Source organism: Orcinus orca, chromosome 9 (genome assembly GCF_937001465.1).
Source record: "Orcinus orca chromosome 9, mOrcOrc1.1, whole genome shotgun sequence".
Lineage (NCBI taxonomy): Eukaryota > Metazoa > Chordata > Mammalia > Artiodactyla > Delphinidae > Orcinus > Orcinus orca.
In genome coordinates this window covers 49511683-49529335 of record NC_064567.1, presented here as the reverse complement: position 1 = coordinate 49529335, position 17653 = coordinate 49511683, and the positions used below count along the sequence as shown (strand labels likewise).

At 48.0% G+C, this 17653-nt stretch overlaps 2 protein-coding genes across 2 annotated transcripts in view; one reads left to right on the top strand and one right to left on the bottom strand.

Moving 5' to 3' along the window:
• Positions 1-2716: 2716 nt before the first annotated feature.
• Positions 2717-3318, bottom strand: LOC117199847 (thymosin beta-4). Its single transcript, XM_033420574.2, has one exon. It carries the CDS (start codon positions 3247-3249, stop codon positions 3133-3135), a length of 117 nt encoding a protein of 38 aa, XP_033276465.2. The 5' UTR covers positions 3250-3318; the 3' UTR covers positions 2717-3132.
• A 7077-nt stretch (positions 3319-10395) lies between these two features.
• NFE2L3 (NFE2 like bZIP transcription factor 3) overlaps positions 10396-17653 on the top strand; it is a 37474-nt gene continuing 30216 nt past the window's right edge. The window contains exon 1 of the mRNA XM_004265650.3: positions 10396-11148. Within this exon, the coding sequence (XP_004265698.1) occupies positions 10579-11148 (570 nt within the window). The 5' untranslated portion in view covers positions 10396-10578. The remainder of the gene's footprint in view (positions 11149-17653) is intronic.

Here is a 17653-nt window from a genome sequence, read left to right as displayed (position 1 = left end):
AGCTCTTTGTTTTAGCAAATATTGACACTTCTGTAGGAAACAGATCCAGATACTGTTTCTTCCTAACTCATTCTGGCAGTTCTGAAGGTTTGGAGATATTTAGTGCAACGGAATTGGGAAAGTGCACTTACCACTGAATTAAGAAAGACATACATCAGGGTGAGTCATGTTCATGGTTAATTGATGCTTGTAAGAGTCACAAAGTAGTAAGTAACACACTGTGATCACAAAGCACTTTCAAACAGAAATAAGACAGAAAGGGAGAAAGGAGACAACTGAAGGAAAATGCACTCCAAAAAAATTCCAGTTACTGTATGAAACTCTTTTTTTTAAGATCCTTTCTAATCTAGATGTTAGTAACAGCAAGGTTATGATAGTTTATTCAGAAAATTAGGGAATATTTACTGTAACTCAAAATTAGGATATATTGATGAAAAGGACTGAAAGTCATCATACATGGTCCTTTCGGGAGAGTAATTGGCAGACTATATCTAACTCCTCTAAAAGTTTATATTCTTTCACTCAAAAATTTGGGGGAATTCATGCTATAGAAATAATCTATAATAATAATCTATTGTGCCCAAAATTATGTCTAAAAGAAGTTTATTGTAAAATTGTTTATAATAGTGAAAATATATGACAACAACCTAAAATTTATCAGTAGTAAACTCTAACTAAATCAAGGCACATCTGTGTTCTGGGATATTTTGCAGCTTATAAAGATGACAGTGTGGAACTATATTTGCTTATAGTGGTTTTTAGAAAGCAGTTACAAAAACAATTTGTTACAAAAACAAATTATTTTTATAAAAATTGTTATATAACTTACATATGGTATTATATAAATTATATAAATTATTTTAATAAAAATAATATAAATACAGGTGTGTATACTATGTTGGGTGGGGAAATTCTAGGTGATTTCAAGTTCCTATTTCCTTTCTCTCTTATCTGTTGGTGGTGTTTTACAAGGAGCACATATTACTTCTATCATCAGGAGGAAAACTGAAAGTTATTTCAAGTTTGTAGGAAGGAAGTCACAGGTAAGTTTTTATCAACTTCTCTTACAAAAGCCTGATGCAGTGTTTTGCTGGGGCCTCCCAGCAGGTGAGAGGTGGGGGACAGGACAAGAGTCAGTGCAGATGGAGCCTTGAAGGTAAGACACAAGGATGAGGCCCAAGGTTCAGGTGGTTTCCAAGACGAGCCACCCACCCATCTGCCCTTCCCTGAACAGGCCTCCTGAGTGCTAATGTCGTAACTCCTGTTTCAGCGACGCTCCTTCCTCTATCCTGCCTCTGAGGTTGCCATGAACGTGACAGTACCCAGAGTATCCCAGTCTTTACGCAGGGACAAAAATCGTTCTTCTATAATAACAAGAACAAAACAAAAAGAGAAGGAAAATTGTAAAATTATGTGTATTACATTCCTAGAAATGGCATAACAAATGACACAAAAACCTGGTGGCTTAAAACAACAGAAATGTGTTCTTTCACAGTTCCAGGGACGTGGAAGTCTGAAATCAAACCGCGGGCAAGCTGTGCTGCCTCTGAAGGCTCAAGGGGAGAATCCTTCCTGCCTTCTTCCAGCTTCTGGTGGCTTGTTCAGCATTAACTCCAATCTCTGCCTCTGTCTTCACATCACCTCCTTCTCTATAGGTGTGTGTGTCCTTGTCTGTCTCTTAAAAGGACACTCACATTGGATTCAGGGCTCATCCTAATTCAGTATGATGTCACCTCAATCCTTACCTTAGTTACATCTGCAAAGACCCTATTTCCAAAAAAGGTCACAGTCTGAGGTTTTGTGTGGTGACATGAAATCAGGGGGGTCTATCCAACCTACTACAATGTCATAGACAACATTTGGTCAGCAAGCAGAAACTATGACTAGTATATACCTTTTTAAAAGGTGGGCGAAGGCAGGCAGAGGTTGGCAGGGGCTCAGAAGCAGATCTAGATGGCCCAGGAAGCCCCACCTTCTGTTCTTGCATCAATAGTTTGGCAATCAGAAGGCTGCTGCTGAGTTAAGATCAGATAGAGATTCCAGAATTCAGGAAGAGAAAACTAGGAATTAGAGAAAACCAGCAGGGACAAAGAAACAGTTAGGCAGGAAGGAATTGGTTAATGATGTGAATTAGTAAAGAGAACATTATAGCTGCTATCAAAACTACAAATATGCTTAAGGGAGATGATTAAGCAAATGAGAGAGTTCAGGTGCTAAACTAAACCTCCGTTAGGTAAATTTTAAAAACCGTCAACCTTATTGAATAATGATCAGGGTCACTGGCCTCAAAACGAGTTTCTTATAGCAAAGGAGCAATACGTCAGTCCTCTGTAAACTGTACTTATATTAATTCTCAATGGTGGTTGCTTGGGTTTTCTACTTTGTGAATGATCAGTGACTTTCCCCACAACCCAACTTATGTGCTGCTTCCCTATCATCAAGTAGTGTAAAGTTGGAGAGTGAAGATCAATTGGAGTGTTAGACTTTCAGAATGTCATCAGACGGGGCATGTGCAAAAAAAGTAAGGAAGATGCATCACAAAGATGCAAACTTGTCAGAGAGAGATGCCTTTCAGATTCTTCTTCTAGTTGGAGATGGTTAAGAGTGGAGTGTATTGTCTTTTGCTTTCTTTTCTAAAGTTGTGTGGTGGTGCTTTAGGTCTGATAGCCTCATAGTTAAGTGAGAACACAGACCTGGTAGTAATTTTTTTTTCAGGTTTTAAAACTTTTTATTTGCATATTTAAAAAAATTGTGCGTTCCACTAATTAAAATCATTTGAACAACAACAACAACAAATGGCACTCTGATTAAACTGCATTTTACAGCCCGCAGGACACTGCGGACCAGCTTGCTCTTTACTCTAGATTTCACTGTCGTCCTACCCAGCCTCCTCCTTCACCAACATGCAAGTTCTTTTCCTTCCCTGCCAGCCAGACAGGCGGGCGGACGGGAGAGGCAGGCGCGGCCTTTGTTGTTAGTAGTTCTCCATTCTTTGATGTGAAAAGGGGCAGCACAGTCATTTAAACTTGATCCAACCTATTTGCATCTTACCAAGTTAAACAGCTGAAAGAAGTAAAATAAGGAGGCAATGCTTGTGGAATGTACAGTGCATATTGGCGGTGCACGCCTCATTTACGACTCACCTGCTTGCTTCTCCTGTTCAATCGTTTCTTTTGAAGGCAGTGGATTTTTCTCTTGCGTTTCTGTTTTCTTCAACTTCGACTTATTGAATTTCTCAGTCTCACCCATATCGGGTTTGTCAGACACGGTTGCAGAGGAAGCAGAGTGAGTTGCGAGCGAGCTGAAGTCCGGTCTGCGCGGTGGTCACTGCCGAGTTCCTGAATTTAGTAGTGATCTAACATAGTCGTCAGTGGTCACCAGGACTTTCGGGGACACTCAAGGTGAGAAGGGAACTTAGAAACCTGTCCAGTTCAAGTTCTGACTGTGCAGGTGAGAGGTGTAGCGTCCAGAGATATAGGTGCCCTTCCCAAAATGACTTGTTTGGGCCAAACTGGGATTAGACTGGGGAATCCCAAGCTCTCGCCACATATGTACCATCGGCTTTGACCATTCTCATCAGGCATCATTTCTGTTTTCTTTTTAATTTTATTTTCTTGAAGTATAGTTGATTTACAATGTTGTGTTAATTTCTGCTATACGGCAAAGTGATTCATACATATATATACATTCTTTTTCATATTCTTTTCCATGATGGTTTGTCACAGGATATTGAATGTAGTTCCCTGTGCTATACAGTAGGACCTTGTTGTTTATCCATTCTATATATAATATTGATAGTTTGCATCTGCTAACCCCAAACCCCCTCCCCCTTGGCAACCAAAAGTCTGTTCTCTCTGTCTGTGAGTCTGTTTCTGTTTCGTAGATAAGTTCATTTGTGTCATATTTTAGGTTCCACATATAAGCGATATCATATAATATTTGTCTTTCTCTGTCTGACTTACTTCACTTAGTATGATAATCTCTAGGTCCATCCATGTTGTTTCAGTCAGCATTTCTTAAACACTCAGACTGTCAGTGTAAAGTGCTGCTCTGCCTTGAACAAGCCATTCTAGTTTTGCATTTGTGTGCTAATTGCCTATGAGTGGCTAAAATAATATTTTTAGTCAAAAAGAGCTAGATACCCGTAGTGCTGAGTAAATGGCTTCTGAATGAATAGAATGCAAAATAAGACCAAGGGACAGATGTGGCAAAGACAGGTATCCACCCTTTCCCTTTGGTCTTGGGAGGACAGTTAGGCCCACCTCCCAAGCCTCCATTGCACTTAGGTGAGGCCACATGGCCAAGTTCTGACCGATGGCATGTGAGCGGAAGTCATGGGGGCCACTTCTGGGTTTGGCCCATAAAATCCTCCTCTGCTTGCTCTTTACTCTCTTTCTCCATATGCCAGCTGAATGGAGAGGATGCTGAGGACCCAGAGGAGGACAGAGCCACATAAGAAGAGGGCCTGTGTCCTCAAATGACCCCAGAGAGCACAGACTCCCCTTATCCTAAACCCTCTTCTGGACTGTGAAATAAGAAAGTAAACTTTCATTGGGTTAAGCCACTGAGTCTGGGAGTTGTTTATTATAGTGCTTCGCCACACTGACTAGGTCTGTGGTTAAACAGAACAGGCCCACGCTAGCTTAGGGGTCCAGCATTCTGGGTGTGATAGACAGGACGAGGGTTGGCGATGGCAGTTCCCCTTTGCTCCCAAATGTCTCTACTGCAAACTTGTTGTAGATTTCTCATTCCCTGCCGACCGGCCTCACTCCAATGTCCCCTAGACCTCTCTTCTTAATTTCCTTTCTGTCCCTGCAATCCCCTTACACACACACACACACACACACACACACACACACACACACACACACACACACACACACACACACACACACACACACAGCAACTGCAGACTTTGGAACCTTGACCTGAATGTAAGAATTCACACCATAGAGACTAGGTGGCGGGCAGCAAAGCTGTTTAGCTTGTGAGTTCCCTGGCACAGGCCTGGCCTTAAACATACTTCTCACATGAGGAGTCTTATGCCTCCAGATCAGTGGCGTGCATTTCACCCTGTGCACGTCCTGCTTCCCTAATAAGACTGTAAGCGCTTGTCTTACATGTCTTTGTATCCCAATGACTGTCACCAAACGGGTGCCTGCTTTGTCACTGACGGTAATTGAGGCTGACGTGGATCCAGAGGAGTGAAAACTGTGCAGGGATCACCGAACCGCACAGCTGCTCTAAATACAGAGATGGTTATTTTTGTGTAAAAGATCAAGAAGGTGGAGCATCGTACGGAGAGACAAAACCAATACTTCAGTTCCCCTGAAACTCTGCAGAGAAGATAAACTGCGAGCAGATTTTACACTTTCAAAAGCTGTGGGAAGAATGCAGTGATTGAGGAAGGGCATTCTCTCCTGCAGGAGCAGGAGGTTGAGTCATGAATAAACAAGCCAGACAGCACAGAGGAGGTGTGAACTGCAGTGGAAAGTGGAGAGATTGTGCATTTGAATTCTGACTCTGCCATTTACCACCGGCATGTCTGTGGGCACAGGGTATCATGACGCTGAACCTCAGTGTCCTTATCTAGATAATACAAAGTGGAGGTAATACGTACTTCATAGAGTTGCTGTGACTAGTAAATGAGATTGTGCCTGGAAAGGTCCCAGCACAGAGCAGGGTTCAGTACGTCGCAGCTCCTCCAATGAATGCCATGTGTGAACACACGATGGTGAGCATCACCATCCCAAAGTCCAGAGCAACTTTCAGAAGATTATAGACTGATAAGAGAATGAGGATAAACTCTTCCTCTTCACGAAGTATCAGTTGATTCCTCATCACCAAGACTGTTAGATATTAGATTGCAAATGAGGCCATTCATGAACCTATTTTGCAGAAGCCTTTGGCAAAATGTCTCAACAGTTGCAGAGTCATTTAAATTCTAGTGACTGTGCCTGTTTTGAAACTAGCTATGCTTAATTCTTCCTCCTAGATAATATGACTTATATCTTAATTTATGTCTTAGATTTTTAATATGCTATTAATCCTGGAATTTTTTTTTTGCTTAACCCTGGAATTTCTACCACGAATTTAAATTTCTTGTAGCTAATATTAGCAGAAACTTTCTAAAAGAAGGATGCCAATGTTCGGACCTGTTTTCTTTCTTGCTTATTTTGTTTTGTTTTTATTTTTTGTGGTACGCGGGCCTCTCACTGTTGTGGCCTCTCCCGTTGCGGAGCACAGGCTCCGGACGCGCAGGCTCAGCGGCCATGGCTCACGGGCCTAGCTGCTCCGCGGCATGTGGGATCTTCCCAGACCGGGGCACAAACCCGTGTCCCCTGCATCGGCAGGTGGACTCCCAACCACTGTGCCACCAGGGAAGCCCTCTTGCTTATTTTGGATAGATAAAAGCAATTGCCATGGGAGAAGATGCTGGTGCTTGTGGTCACCTCACACCAGCCGACAGTGCCAGTGTTTTAGTGATATCTTTCATGCCAAGTTACAATCTTATATTTATAGGGGTAAGCCAGATTATTGCATGAAGGACCCAGAATGTACTACTGTAATGTTACTTCACAGTTATAACTGACTCATGGAGAATGTCACTAACCATACTACACAACTGCAGTTGCATTTTTAGTTTTTCCTTCCACTTGTCTGATGTCCACTTCTGACACAGGTTGTTAGTTAACTAGGCTGTGTAACAAATTAACTCCACAACTTAGTGGCTTGAAACATTTATTATCTTAGAGTCATTTCTGGGTCAGGAATCCATGTGCAGCTTAGATACATCCTTTGGCTTGGGTCTTGCACAAGGCTGCGATCAAGGAGTTGGCTAGGGCTACCATCATCTCAAACCTCAACCAGGGGAGGATCTGCTTTAAGCTCGCTCAGATGGCTGTGGCAGGCCTCAGGTTCTCACTGGCTGTCGGCTGAAGACACCAGTGCCTTGCCACGTGAGCTTCTATATAGGGATCCTCACAGCACGGCAGCCCTCTCCAAGAGGGAGAGAGCAAGAGATGGAGAGAGAAGGTAGTGCTGTCTGAATGCTTTTATCCCCCCGAAATTCATGTGTTGACACCTACCCTCCAAGGTGATGGTATTACAAGGTGGGGCCTTTGGAAGGTGATTAGGTGATGAGTACAGAGCCATCATGAATGGGATAAGTGCCCTTAAGAAAGCAGCTGAGAAAGCTCCCTTGCCCCTTCCTCTCTGTGAGGATACAATCAGAAGCCAGCAGTCTACAACCCAGACAAGGGCTCTCACCAGAACCTAACCGTGCCGGCACCCTGACCTTGTACTTCCAGCCTTCAGAACTATAAGCAAATTTCTGCTGTTTGTAAGCCACACAGTTCTATGGTATTTTGTTATAGCAGCCCGACTAGGATAGTAAGCAAGACAGAAGACGCTGAGTCTTTTTGTAACCTAATCTTGGAAATGACATCCCATCACTTTTGCCATATTCCGTTTGTTAGAAGCAAGTCACCAGGTTCAGCCCACACTCGAGGAAAGGGGAGGACTAGAAGTCATCTTGGAACCTGCCTACCTCACAAGAATGCATTAAGTGCATCTCAAACTAATCCTGGTGAAGGACCAGCTTTTTTCCCCCAATTTGTTATAGGTCAGTACTTCCGTACAATTAAAAAAAAAATCATTTCTAGAAAAATTAAGTAACAAAAGTATACAAAAGCAAACCCACTGATCATGGGTTGGTTGTTACAACAATGTCAAATTACTATAAACATTTCTAAACACTCTCAATTCTATTACTCTCCTCATCTGAACCAGAAACAAACAGTTATGGACTGATCCCAGTTTTGGACTATCCTTTGAGTAGCACTGATTTAAGGATTTTAATAAACATAGATGACTTTTCAAGACTTTTACAAGGCAATGGTGGAGGTATTCTAGAAGAAAAAACAAAAAAGAAACCCCAACCAAACAAAAAAACCCATCCTCACTCCACTCTCTCTGCCTTCCTAAAAATGGGACCTTCTGTTATGTTGAAGGTCAAAGGTGTGTAGGACTGATTATGAGTCTCCTGTTTCATATTTGGCCTCAAGGTCCTTTCTGTGCCCCCCTTCTCACCAGTCCATAATCCACACATTTGAATTGAGCAGTCTGACAGATACTGTGATTATCAGCTCACATTTTAAAGGTGGAGGGTCAACCTCTATCGCCAACCACATTAGGAAGGAAGTTTGAAGGTCCTTCCTGTTCCTAGTCTATTAGGATCCCTCAAAACGCATCTCAAGTGTAAATGCCTCAATTCAACTGAAAAAAAATATGTCTTGAGCTCCGACTGCGTGCAAGGTTCTAGGAGATACCACCTTAAAGAAGGTACCATCTCTGTTCTCACCTGGGTTATGGCACTTCCTGTATAGTCATTTATATCTCCAAAATATTTAGGCATTTGAGAACATTCTTTCCGGCCCTAATGAAATCATATCCTATCCTTCACAGTGTTAGGCAGCTCAGTGGGTCCTCAGTAAAAACTGAGGTAAATATCTGAATTCAGCAGACGTTAACCAAGCCCAGAACCTGAATCCCTGTCCAGGGACTAAATGCTGTGAACAGGGCTACTGTCCCAAATCTCACTAACCCCGCGAGTGTCTCTCTTCCAGCCTCTTCACCACCCCATAACCCCACCCCCAAGGCTTAAAGCGGAAGCGACTTTGAAGAAGTCTGCTTCAGCTCCCCTGGTTCTCACGGGGGAAACTGACATCTGGTGTGAAGTTCTCATTACAGTAGGCCCAAGACAGAGGAGAAAACCAGGTGGAGGAAGGGGCCTTTAGAAACAAGTCTTGGGTCTTCCCTGGTGGCGCGGTGGTTGGGAGTCCGCCTGCCGATGCAGGGGGCACGGGTTCGTGCCCCGGGAGGATCCCACATGCCGCGGAGCGGCTGGGCCCGTGAGCCATGGCCGCTGAGCCTGCGCGTCCAGAGCCTGTGCTCCGCAACGGGAGAGGCCACAACAGCGAGAGGCCCGCTTACCGCAAAAAAAACCAAAAACCAAATCTTGCTCAACTTCTTACACAACTGCCAACCCTCAGGTAGGCATCACCACCTTCTGCCTCTCTGCCCTCCCCACCCCGCCCCGGAAGGAAATGGGAGTTAGTAAAACCTACAATGGCAAGGCCCAGTGCTGGGTACCACGCGGGCACAAAGGTGAGCCAAACAGGTTTTTTGCCTTCAAGAATTCATAATGGGCAAATCAGAACAATTTCAACTACAATGCAAAGTGAAAAGTGCCAAGTGTTGCAATGTTGGCATATGGAGAAATCACTGTGGGAGAACAGATGGGGGAAGAGAATCACAAATGGTGAAAATTCAGAGGATGCTATCTTTGGGTTAAGCCTTGGAGGATAGGTAGTACAAATAATGGGTAACAAAGACTGCTTCCTACCTACCAGGTACTGTGGTTGGTGGTATACATACAGCTCATTTGGGGCTCACAACAGGTGTGCTGAGGGGGTGCTCTTATTAGTCCCATTTCACAGGAAACTGAGGCCCAGAGAGTGACCAATTTGTCCAAGGTTCCAGGCTAGTAAGAAATGGAGGGGGCTTTGAAGTCATGCACGATAACTCTAGCGCTGGTGCTCTTAACCGTCACTTCAGGAGCAAAGGCGACCATGAGGGAAGGCATAGCCTCATGCAGGGGTAGCCCAGGACACAGGGAGGAGTCTGTGAGGCTGGAGCACAGGGTCAGGAGTTGGGGGAGGCGGGAGGGAACGGAGAGCAGTGCTGTTTGATCCTTACGGTAGCAGTGGAATCTATATGTCAAATTCTGGGCTTTACATTTAATATTTCCTCTGACTTCACCACATCCCTATTGGACAGGTACTACTATCCCCATTTTACAGATAAGAGAACTGAGGCACAGAGAACTTATTCAAGGTCACACGACTGGTAGTGGCGCTGGGATGTGAACCCACTGTGCCAGCTCAGTGTTCTCGTGTGGGTGGAAGCCCTTTGCATGCTGCCCAGTGCCTCGACTCCCCCCCCCCTCGCCCCCCCCCCCCGCCCCCAGTCTACACATCCGGTCCATTCCCACCCACCTTTACCGCGGACCCCCTACTCCCACCCCGCGCACTCAGCCACAACCGCCCAGCCCACGGCCACAGGATTGGGGGCCACTTGGCGCTCAGAACAACTTCTGCTCCCAGAAAGCTTTGCGTTCCCCCCAAATAAAGAGCCTTTGAGCCCGGGAGCCCCGCCCCACGCAGGCCTGGGGCGGCAGTGGGCGTGTCCCCGGCGGCGGCGCCCGCGGCCCGGGGCGGGGCCTGGTTGCAGCGCGCGGCTGCGGGGCAGCGGGGCGGCTAAGCTGGCCAGCTTTGCGCGTAGGTAGCTCCTCCTCCTCCGCCTCTCCCGAGCCGCAGGCACTTGGGCGGCTGCGGTGGAACTGTTTTTGTGCCCGGCTCCGGGGGCCCGCGACGGCCGCTGCACGCCCGGGTCCATTGTTTCTGTCTCTTCCGGGCAGGTGCCGGCGGCGCGCAGGGGCCGCACGTGCCCAAGCGGCGGCCGGCGCGCAGGGACCCGCGGGCGCCGGCAGGGGCGTCCCCGGGCGCGCGGCGGGGGATGAAGTACCTGAAGCCGTGGTGGTCGGACGGCGGCAGCTTCCTGCACCTCACCATCCTGCTTAGCTTGGCGGGGCTTCGCCTGGACCTGGACCTCTACCTGCTGCTCCCGCCGCGGACCCTGCTCGGAGATGAGCTTCTGCTCTCGGGCGGCCCGACGAGCCCTGCCTACGCGCTCAGCCCCTTCCCGGCCTCAGGAGGGTGGAGGCGCGCCGAGCTCCTGCACCCTAAGGGCCGGGAGCGGGACCCCGTGGCGCCGCCGGAGAGCCAGCTGCTCCGGGAGGTGCGCGCGCTGGGGGTCCCCTTCATTCCCTGCACCCGAGTGGACGCGTGGCTGGTGCACAGCGTGGCTGCCGGGGACGCCGACGGGGCCCACGCGCTGCTCGGCGCCGCCGCCGCCTCTTCGGCCGGAGGAGTGGGCGCCGGCGTGAACGGCGTTAGCCAGGCTGCGCCGGGTAGCGGCGGGAATCCCAGAGCGGCTCCGAGTAGCCCCTTGGCCGCCGGGGAGGAGGAGAAGGCTCCCGCGGAACCGACGGCTCAAGTGTCGGACGCCGGCGGACACGCGAGCGAGGTAACAGGAGAGCGGGACGCGAGCGGGGTGCTGGGGCACCTGGCCGGGAGCCCTGGAGGGTAGCGAGGGACCTGGGGGGGCACCCCTGCGTTCTTCCACCCTCCACCCCCGGGGGACTTCGGGTTTGCGGACGACTGTGCGCCTCCCTGTTTTGTGAATCCGAACGAAGCCTCTTAGTGCTGTCGCTGTGGCTCTTAGGCTTTTGGGAATGAAGTGCGTGAAATCATCCGTTAGGTTTTAGAGAACACCTTTCAGCTGTGTTTGATGGTGATCAAGCGTAGTTCGGGGGTGGGGAGGGGAGACGGTATGCTGGAAATTTTCTGGCCCACTCTCTTCGTTCGGTACCTCGTGTAAGCTGAGATGTCTTTTTCTGGAACCGAAGGAGGCCTTGGCCCCCGGGAGAATGCACGTTTCTCTTAAGAACCATGCACCCGGCCCAACACGGTGGCCCCCTCTGGATTTTAACCCATTGCAGTTCGTGTTTTGATGCGTCCCTGGATTAAGCAGCTGTGGTGAGTGTCAGCTCCGAGGCTAGCACACAAACGGACCTGCTCGTACCTAACCATCCCCCACACCTAACAATCCTCCAGCCCCCAGAACTCGTGTAACCCCTTTTTAGCATAAAGAAAACAGGTACCCTGACAGTCACCTAGTGACTAACAAGTCCCCTTTGGTTTGTAGGTTCAAACCTTTCAGTGTAACTTTCTTTTAAAACAAAGTTCACTGAGATCTGTTGACTGAAGCATCTGGTGCTACCAATGGCAAGTTGGAGTCTAAAGACGCAGCACAGCAATTTCCACAAAATGGGCTTATCCAAAGTTCCCTCAAAGGGGCCTTTTTCATTCTCTCTTGGCCCAAACCTTAGTGTTAACAATCGGTAGTGATCAACAAGGGTTCCTCGGACGTTGTTTTTTGTGGACTGCAATCTTATGCAAAATGGGAATTGGGGCCAGACTGGTTTGTTTGCTGCTCTTCAGAATTGCCCTGTTTGTGTAGGCAGTTGCCAGACGAGCTTCTCCACCCTCTCCTGGAGGGGTCATTGTGCCGAAGTGCTGGGTGATTCAGTGTTATGCAGATCTGATCCCTTCCTCTTCCTGGGGCCGGAACTAATGGCAAGGGGGTTGGTGAGAGTCTCGGTGGGCCCCTGTCTGTTCAGAACACCAGGAGGGAAAGATTCTTTCAGCTCACTCGTCCAGTCTCTCTCTACCCTGTGGGGTGGTCTCACCTGCATCCCCTGCCCCTGCCGGAGTGGTACGCACTGCACTGCTACCTTTCCCGATCCTGCGACATACATGGATGAAAGCCAGTGCGGGCTGCCGGCCCAGGTGGCACCCTGCCCTTATCACTGCTGAATGCCAGCCGGCCTGCAAAATGTGCAGTGAGGGAGATGAGGCTGTTCGCTCTTCAAGGACTTCCCTCCCCAGCCCAGCCTTTCCTGGTTGATACCTAGTTAGACCAGCAAGCCTGCCTTGGGGGAAGCTCTGAGGACTTAGGCCCAACCAGACCTTGGATGCCCTGAGCCCAGATTTCCTAGGGGAGAGGGTGAGGTTCACGCTGGGCCATTCTTCTGGTGTTGCCTTCCCCAGCTGGCATGTGTGGACCTGCTGGACGTGGTAGCTGCTGGGATGACCTGATTTTGTTCATTCTGACGATGATCAGCTGTGGAGCACCTTACAGTTTTCACAGCCAATTCACCTTTATTGGTAACACCTTTTACATGCCCTTATGAGGTCCACAGGCCAGGCATCCTTATATCCAATTCGTATTTAAGGAAAATAGAGGCCCGCCGAGGTTGGGGGGCTTGGCTAAACCAACACAGTTAATGAGTGCCAGAAGTGGGTCTAGACCCTGAGCTCCCTGGCTCCCGGGCTGGCACATTAAGCATCTACGCTGTACTCAGGTTTTCCGTGCAAGCTTGCAGCTGAAATGGAGCAATGCGCCCCACTCCTGACCCCAGCACCACTGCTCTCCAATGCTGGATTGACTTTGAAAAGCAGATTGCACCATCCATAATGCCAAAGTTACAATTTGAAACCATGACTCTGGAGAACATGAGCTGAAAAAACAGCACTGGTTTCTGCAGTCAGCAAAGCTGCATGTTGGGGCGTCACATAATAATCTGCCCTCATTATAGGTTACTTTAATCTCCCCTAGTCTCAGTGTTTCATCTGTTGAGTGGGAAAGTAATGCTTACCCTCAAGGGTGTGCCAGTGAAGTAGGAAAAGCACGTGTGAGGTGCCAGCCCGGTGCCTGGGATGTAATCGTTGTTCTTCTTTTGTTCCCATCCTCAACCCACCCTCCTTAACCTGTCCCCACTCACATTATTCCCTTTTGTCTTGTTTGTCTATATGTCTGGCTTGGTTGTTTGTTTGTTAGTTAAGGGGGTGGGGTGTATTGGAGCCAGACTGCCTGGTTTGGGATCCCAGCTCTACCACGCGTTGCTGTGTGACCTCGGGCCATTTCTTAAGCAGTCTGTGCTTCATTCGCACCTGCACAATGGGAATAATAATGGTGCCTACCACAGGGGGTTGTTGTGAGAATTAAACAGTTCATTCCATGCAACAGGCTTAGAACTGCGCCTGTCCCATCTTAAATGCTCAATAAATGTTAACTTCGAAGAGTGAGTGCTGTGCCCCATAGGAACGTCATAGGTTTGTTTTGTTTTAAAATAGATAATTCTGGTGGCTTACATTTGAGCTGTAGGAGATTCCAGTTTTATAGTGTAACTTTCCATAATTTTTGTACATGTGCAAAAATATTTTGGAGTAGGGGATTTTCCAAGTATCAAAAGAAGTACTGCTTTGGTGTCACTTCTTAGTGGGGCTAATCATTAGCTGCAAACAGTACGTGGAATTCCCCAGGGTAGACAAGCTTCCCTTCTTAACCACAGCCATTCACTCCCAACCCGTGAAGCGCATGTTCTTCAAAGTCATGCATGGGTTCAACAAAGAAATGAAGAGTTGTTGCAGAATCGTGTGTGTGAGCATGTATGAAGATGGGGTGACTGCTAAAAGCCAGTATCCGTATTTCAGAGAACTGTTGCCACTTTACAACCGAGAGGGGTTGTGGTCATCTTGATGTGGTTTCATGCCCTGGGACAGACCGGGGACCCTCTGCTGGGAGAGGGCTACAGCAGGACCTCAGATTTACTGTCCTTTGGACTTGGTTTCTTCAGGTCACAGGAAGAATCTGATACAGTCAATATTTGCTTCTAAAAGTAAAGGGAAGGGAAAGAAGATCCTTGATGATAAAGTAAAAGTTGGTTTTTGTTTCAAAATCAAAGATAGTCCCTGATGCCCGGGCAATTGGAGATAGATGAAATATCAAACACTTGCCAGTTTTCAGCTCACAGCCATGGTACAGAGATAGTCTTATATGTAATTACATCCGTTGCAGTACAAGGTTTCACAGTAGACTTTGTTTTACTTACTAAAATATGCAGTGAAGATGCACCTATGGTCGTCGTATTGGAAAGGATGGCATGGGTCACTGCATTAGTGTCCTAGGGCTGCTGCGACGAAGTACCACAAACGAGGTGGCTTAAACAACAAGAAATATATTGCCTCACGGTTCTGGGGGCAAAAAGTTGGAGATAAGGTCTCAGCAGGGTTCCTTCGCTCCTAGCTTCTGGTAGTTTGCTGGCAATCTTTGGCAACCCTTGGTTTCTACTGCACCACCCCGGTCTCTGCCTTCTGCACGTGGCATTGTCCCTGTACGCATGTCTGTAGCCAGATTTCCCTCTTTATAGGACACCAGTCATATAGGATTAGGGGCCCACCCTACTCATCCTAACTAATCACGTCAGCAACGACCCAGTTTCCAAATAAGGTCACATTCTGGGGCACTGAGGGCTGTGACTTCAACATATGAATTTCAAGGGACTCAAGCCAATCTGTTATGCAGTCACCATCTCTTTTTCCTGGCACCTCTTGGGGTGTTCGGCTTGCTTATCAAGTATATACTCCAGTTGTTGAAAACGAAGTCAGCCGTCCTGGAAGCAGCTAGGCTATGCGTAGTGGCATTTGCAGAAGGACTTGGTATGAGTTCATGAGGAAATCGGGGTTTTTGCTGGCTTGATGTGCCACAACCCCCAGGAACCTTACTCCAGACTTCTTCCCAGTCAGCCCCCTTCACCCGAAGTGGTAGGTTACGGAGAGGTCATCTCTGCGGTGTATGAGTCTCCTCTTTGCTCCCCCTGCTTCTCAGCTCAACTCAGAATCTGCACCGGCGAGCAGACCCCGGCAGGCCGTTCTAGTGGTCAGTGTGCCGGGCCTGGAGTTAGACCGGCTTGGGTAGCTGTAGGTCTCAGCTCACTGCTGACTCGTTATAGGACCCAGAGCGCAGTTGTTGACCTCCCCGTGCCTTGGTTCTCATATCTGTAAAATGGGATGGTAAGAGTACCTTCAGGAGCTGTCGTGAGGGTTAAAAGAGATCACGCAGGTTCAGCAGGGTTGGTACGTGGTAAGCCCTCGATAATGTTAGCAGCTGCTGTTAATTCAGCGGGGCCTCTCTAATGCCCTTTCCCAACTTATTCCTGTGCGTTCCGTTGCCACGTGCAGGTTTCCAGAGCACGCCTTGGTCCTTACCATTTTCATCTGGGGAGCTTCCACTAGGTCCCCGTTACCTACCAATTTGATATTTTGTCATTCAAGGCTCCCCGTTTGGCCAGTGTGGCTCCCCGAGCTGAGCTCATCTCCCTCTGATCCTCCACCTGTAGCCTACTTTCCCGCTCTAACTTTCTCCCTTCCTTTTCCCCAGACAGCAGTGCTTTCCTGCCACTTACTTTGTTGCCTTTGCCCAGAATGCCTCCTTTCATTCCTCTCAAGTCTTTTACTGTTAAATTCTGACTTCTCTCCACTATCACCTCATCTACAAGCACTTCCTCTTCTTTCCTTTGAGCCCTATTGCACTTTGTGACATTTCTTCTGTGGGACTTGCATCCTCTACTTTGAACCGCAGTGTCTTGAGTGTGGAAACTGGATCTTTGCTTTTAACCTGCAAATGGCACCCAGGGACGGGGTTGGGAGCACAGGCCAGTTCAGCCAGCGTCTGTTGAGCGCCCCTCATCCATCCTCCACGTTGGCTCTGCAGAACTTCTAAGATGCTGTGAGCTTGAATATGTCTTGGGACCTTCACGGCCAGAGTCCCAACCAGAAAGTAGGTCATATCCGAAATCCTGATGGGCCATCTGACCCCTTAATGCCAATTGAATGGATGGGGCAGTGGCAAGCAGACTTGCAGGTTGGCATCATAATTAATCAGGTGGTGAAACTCAGGATTGCTTAAAGTGATATAGCAAGTTAGTGACCTTGCCCGGAATACACAAGTCACTGTTCTTAAGCACTGAGTAAACCATGCCTCCCTCCCACCCACTACAAAACTTAAAACGTAAAAACAAGCTTCTCCTATTTGTGGCAGCCTTTCGATATGAATAATTTATCCTCAAAATCTAGTTAAGGATCTGCATTAATATTCAAATACACTTCTGGAGAGCTGGAGCAGGCTGGGCCTCAGGTACATAGCTGGGTGGATTTTGGTTGAGTTGCAGGTGGTGGTTGGCAGAGTACGGGCAGTGGCTAGAAGCAAGGCACGGGGCATCAGCCAGCGTTCTCTAGAGAACACAGCCAGTATGGGGTGTGTGTGTGGGGGGGGGGGGGTGTGGGGTGTGTGTGTGTGTGTGTGTGTGTGTGTGTGTGTGTGTGTGTGTGTGTGTGTGTGTGTGTGTGTGTGTCCAGCAGGAGGTAATGCTGCAGGCTTGAGGCAGAATTTCTTCCTCGGGGAAACTTCACTTTTGCCCTTAAAGGCTTTCTTTCAACTGATTGGATGAAATAGGGCCCACTCAGATTACAGAAGTTAATCTCTTTTACTGAAAGTCACCTGGTTGGTTGCAGCTGTTAGCCACATCTACAAAATACCTTCACAGCAACACCTAGGTTAGTGTTCGACTGACTTCTAGGTACGAAAGCCTGGGCACGCTGACACCTAAAACTCGTCGTCACCCCATCCCAGCTCCGTCTCTTCCTGGGCAACCTACATGAGCCGTGGTATCCAAATTGTAAAAGGAGAATATTAACCTCTTTCTGGGAGAGTTTGAGGATTAAATAATGCTGTATGTTAAAGGACTAGGACCGTTCCTGGCATGTTAATAAATATTCAACTGATGATTTGCTCTCAGTGCCCCTGAGCTGGGGGTTGAATCCCCAGGAAAGTCCTGTCTTCCAGAGGACATAACGGAAGACTGCTAGGTCATGAAGGAGGCCTTGGGCGTGTTGGGGAGGCAGAAGCCTGAAGGCTCATCTGAAGGAAGAGCTTCTCAACCTTTCTTAGAGCTGAGTTTCTCATCCCAGTGACTGTATCAATTACTGGGTTGCCTGTTACAATGTAGATTTCAGGGCCCACCCCTGACTGGCTGAATCAGAGCCTCTCAGGTGGGGCCTGGGTTGGGTTCTGCAGTTTAGAAGACCTCCAGGTGATACTTGTGCTGCCCAAGCTTGACCTCAGCCAC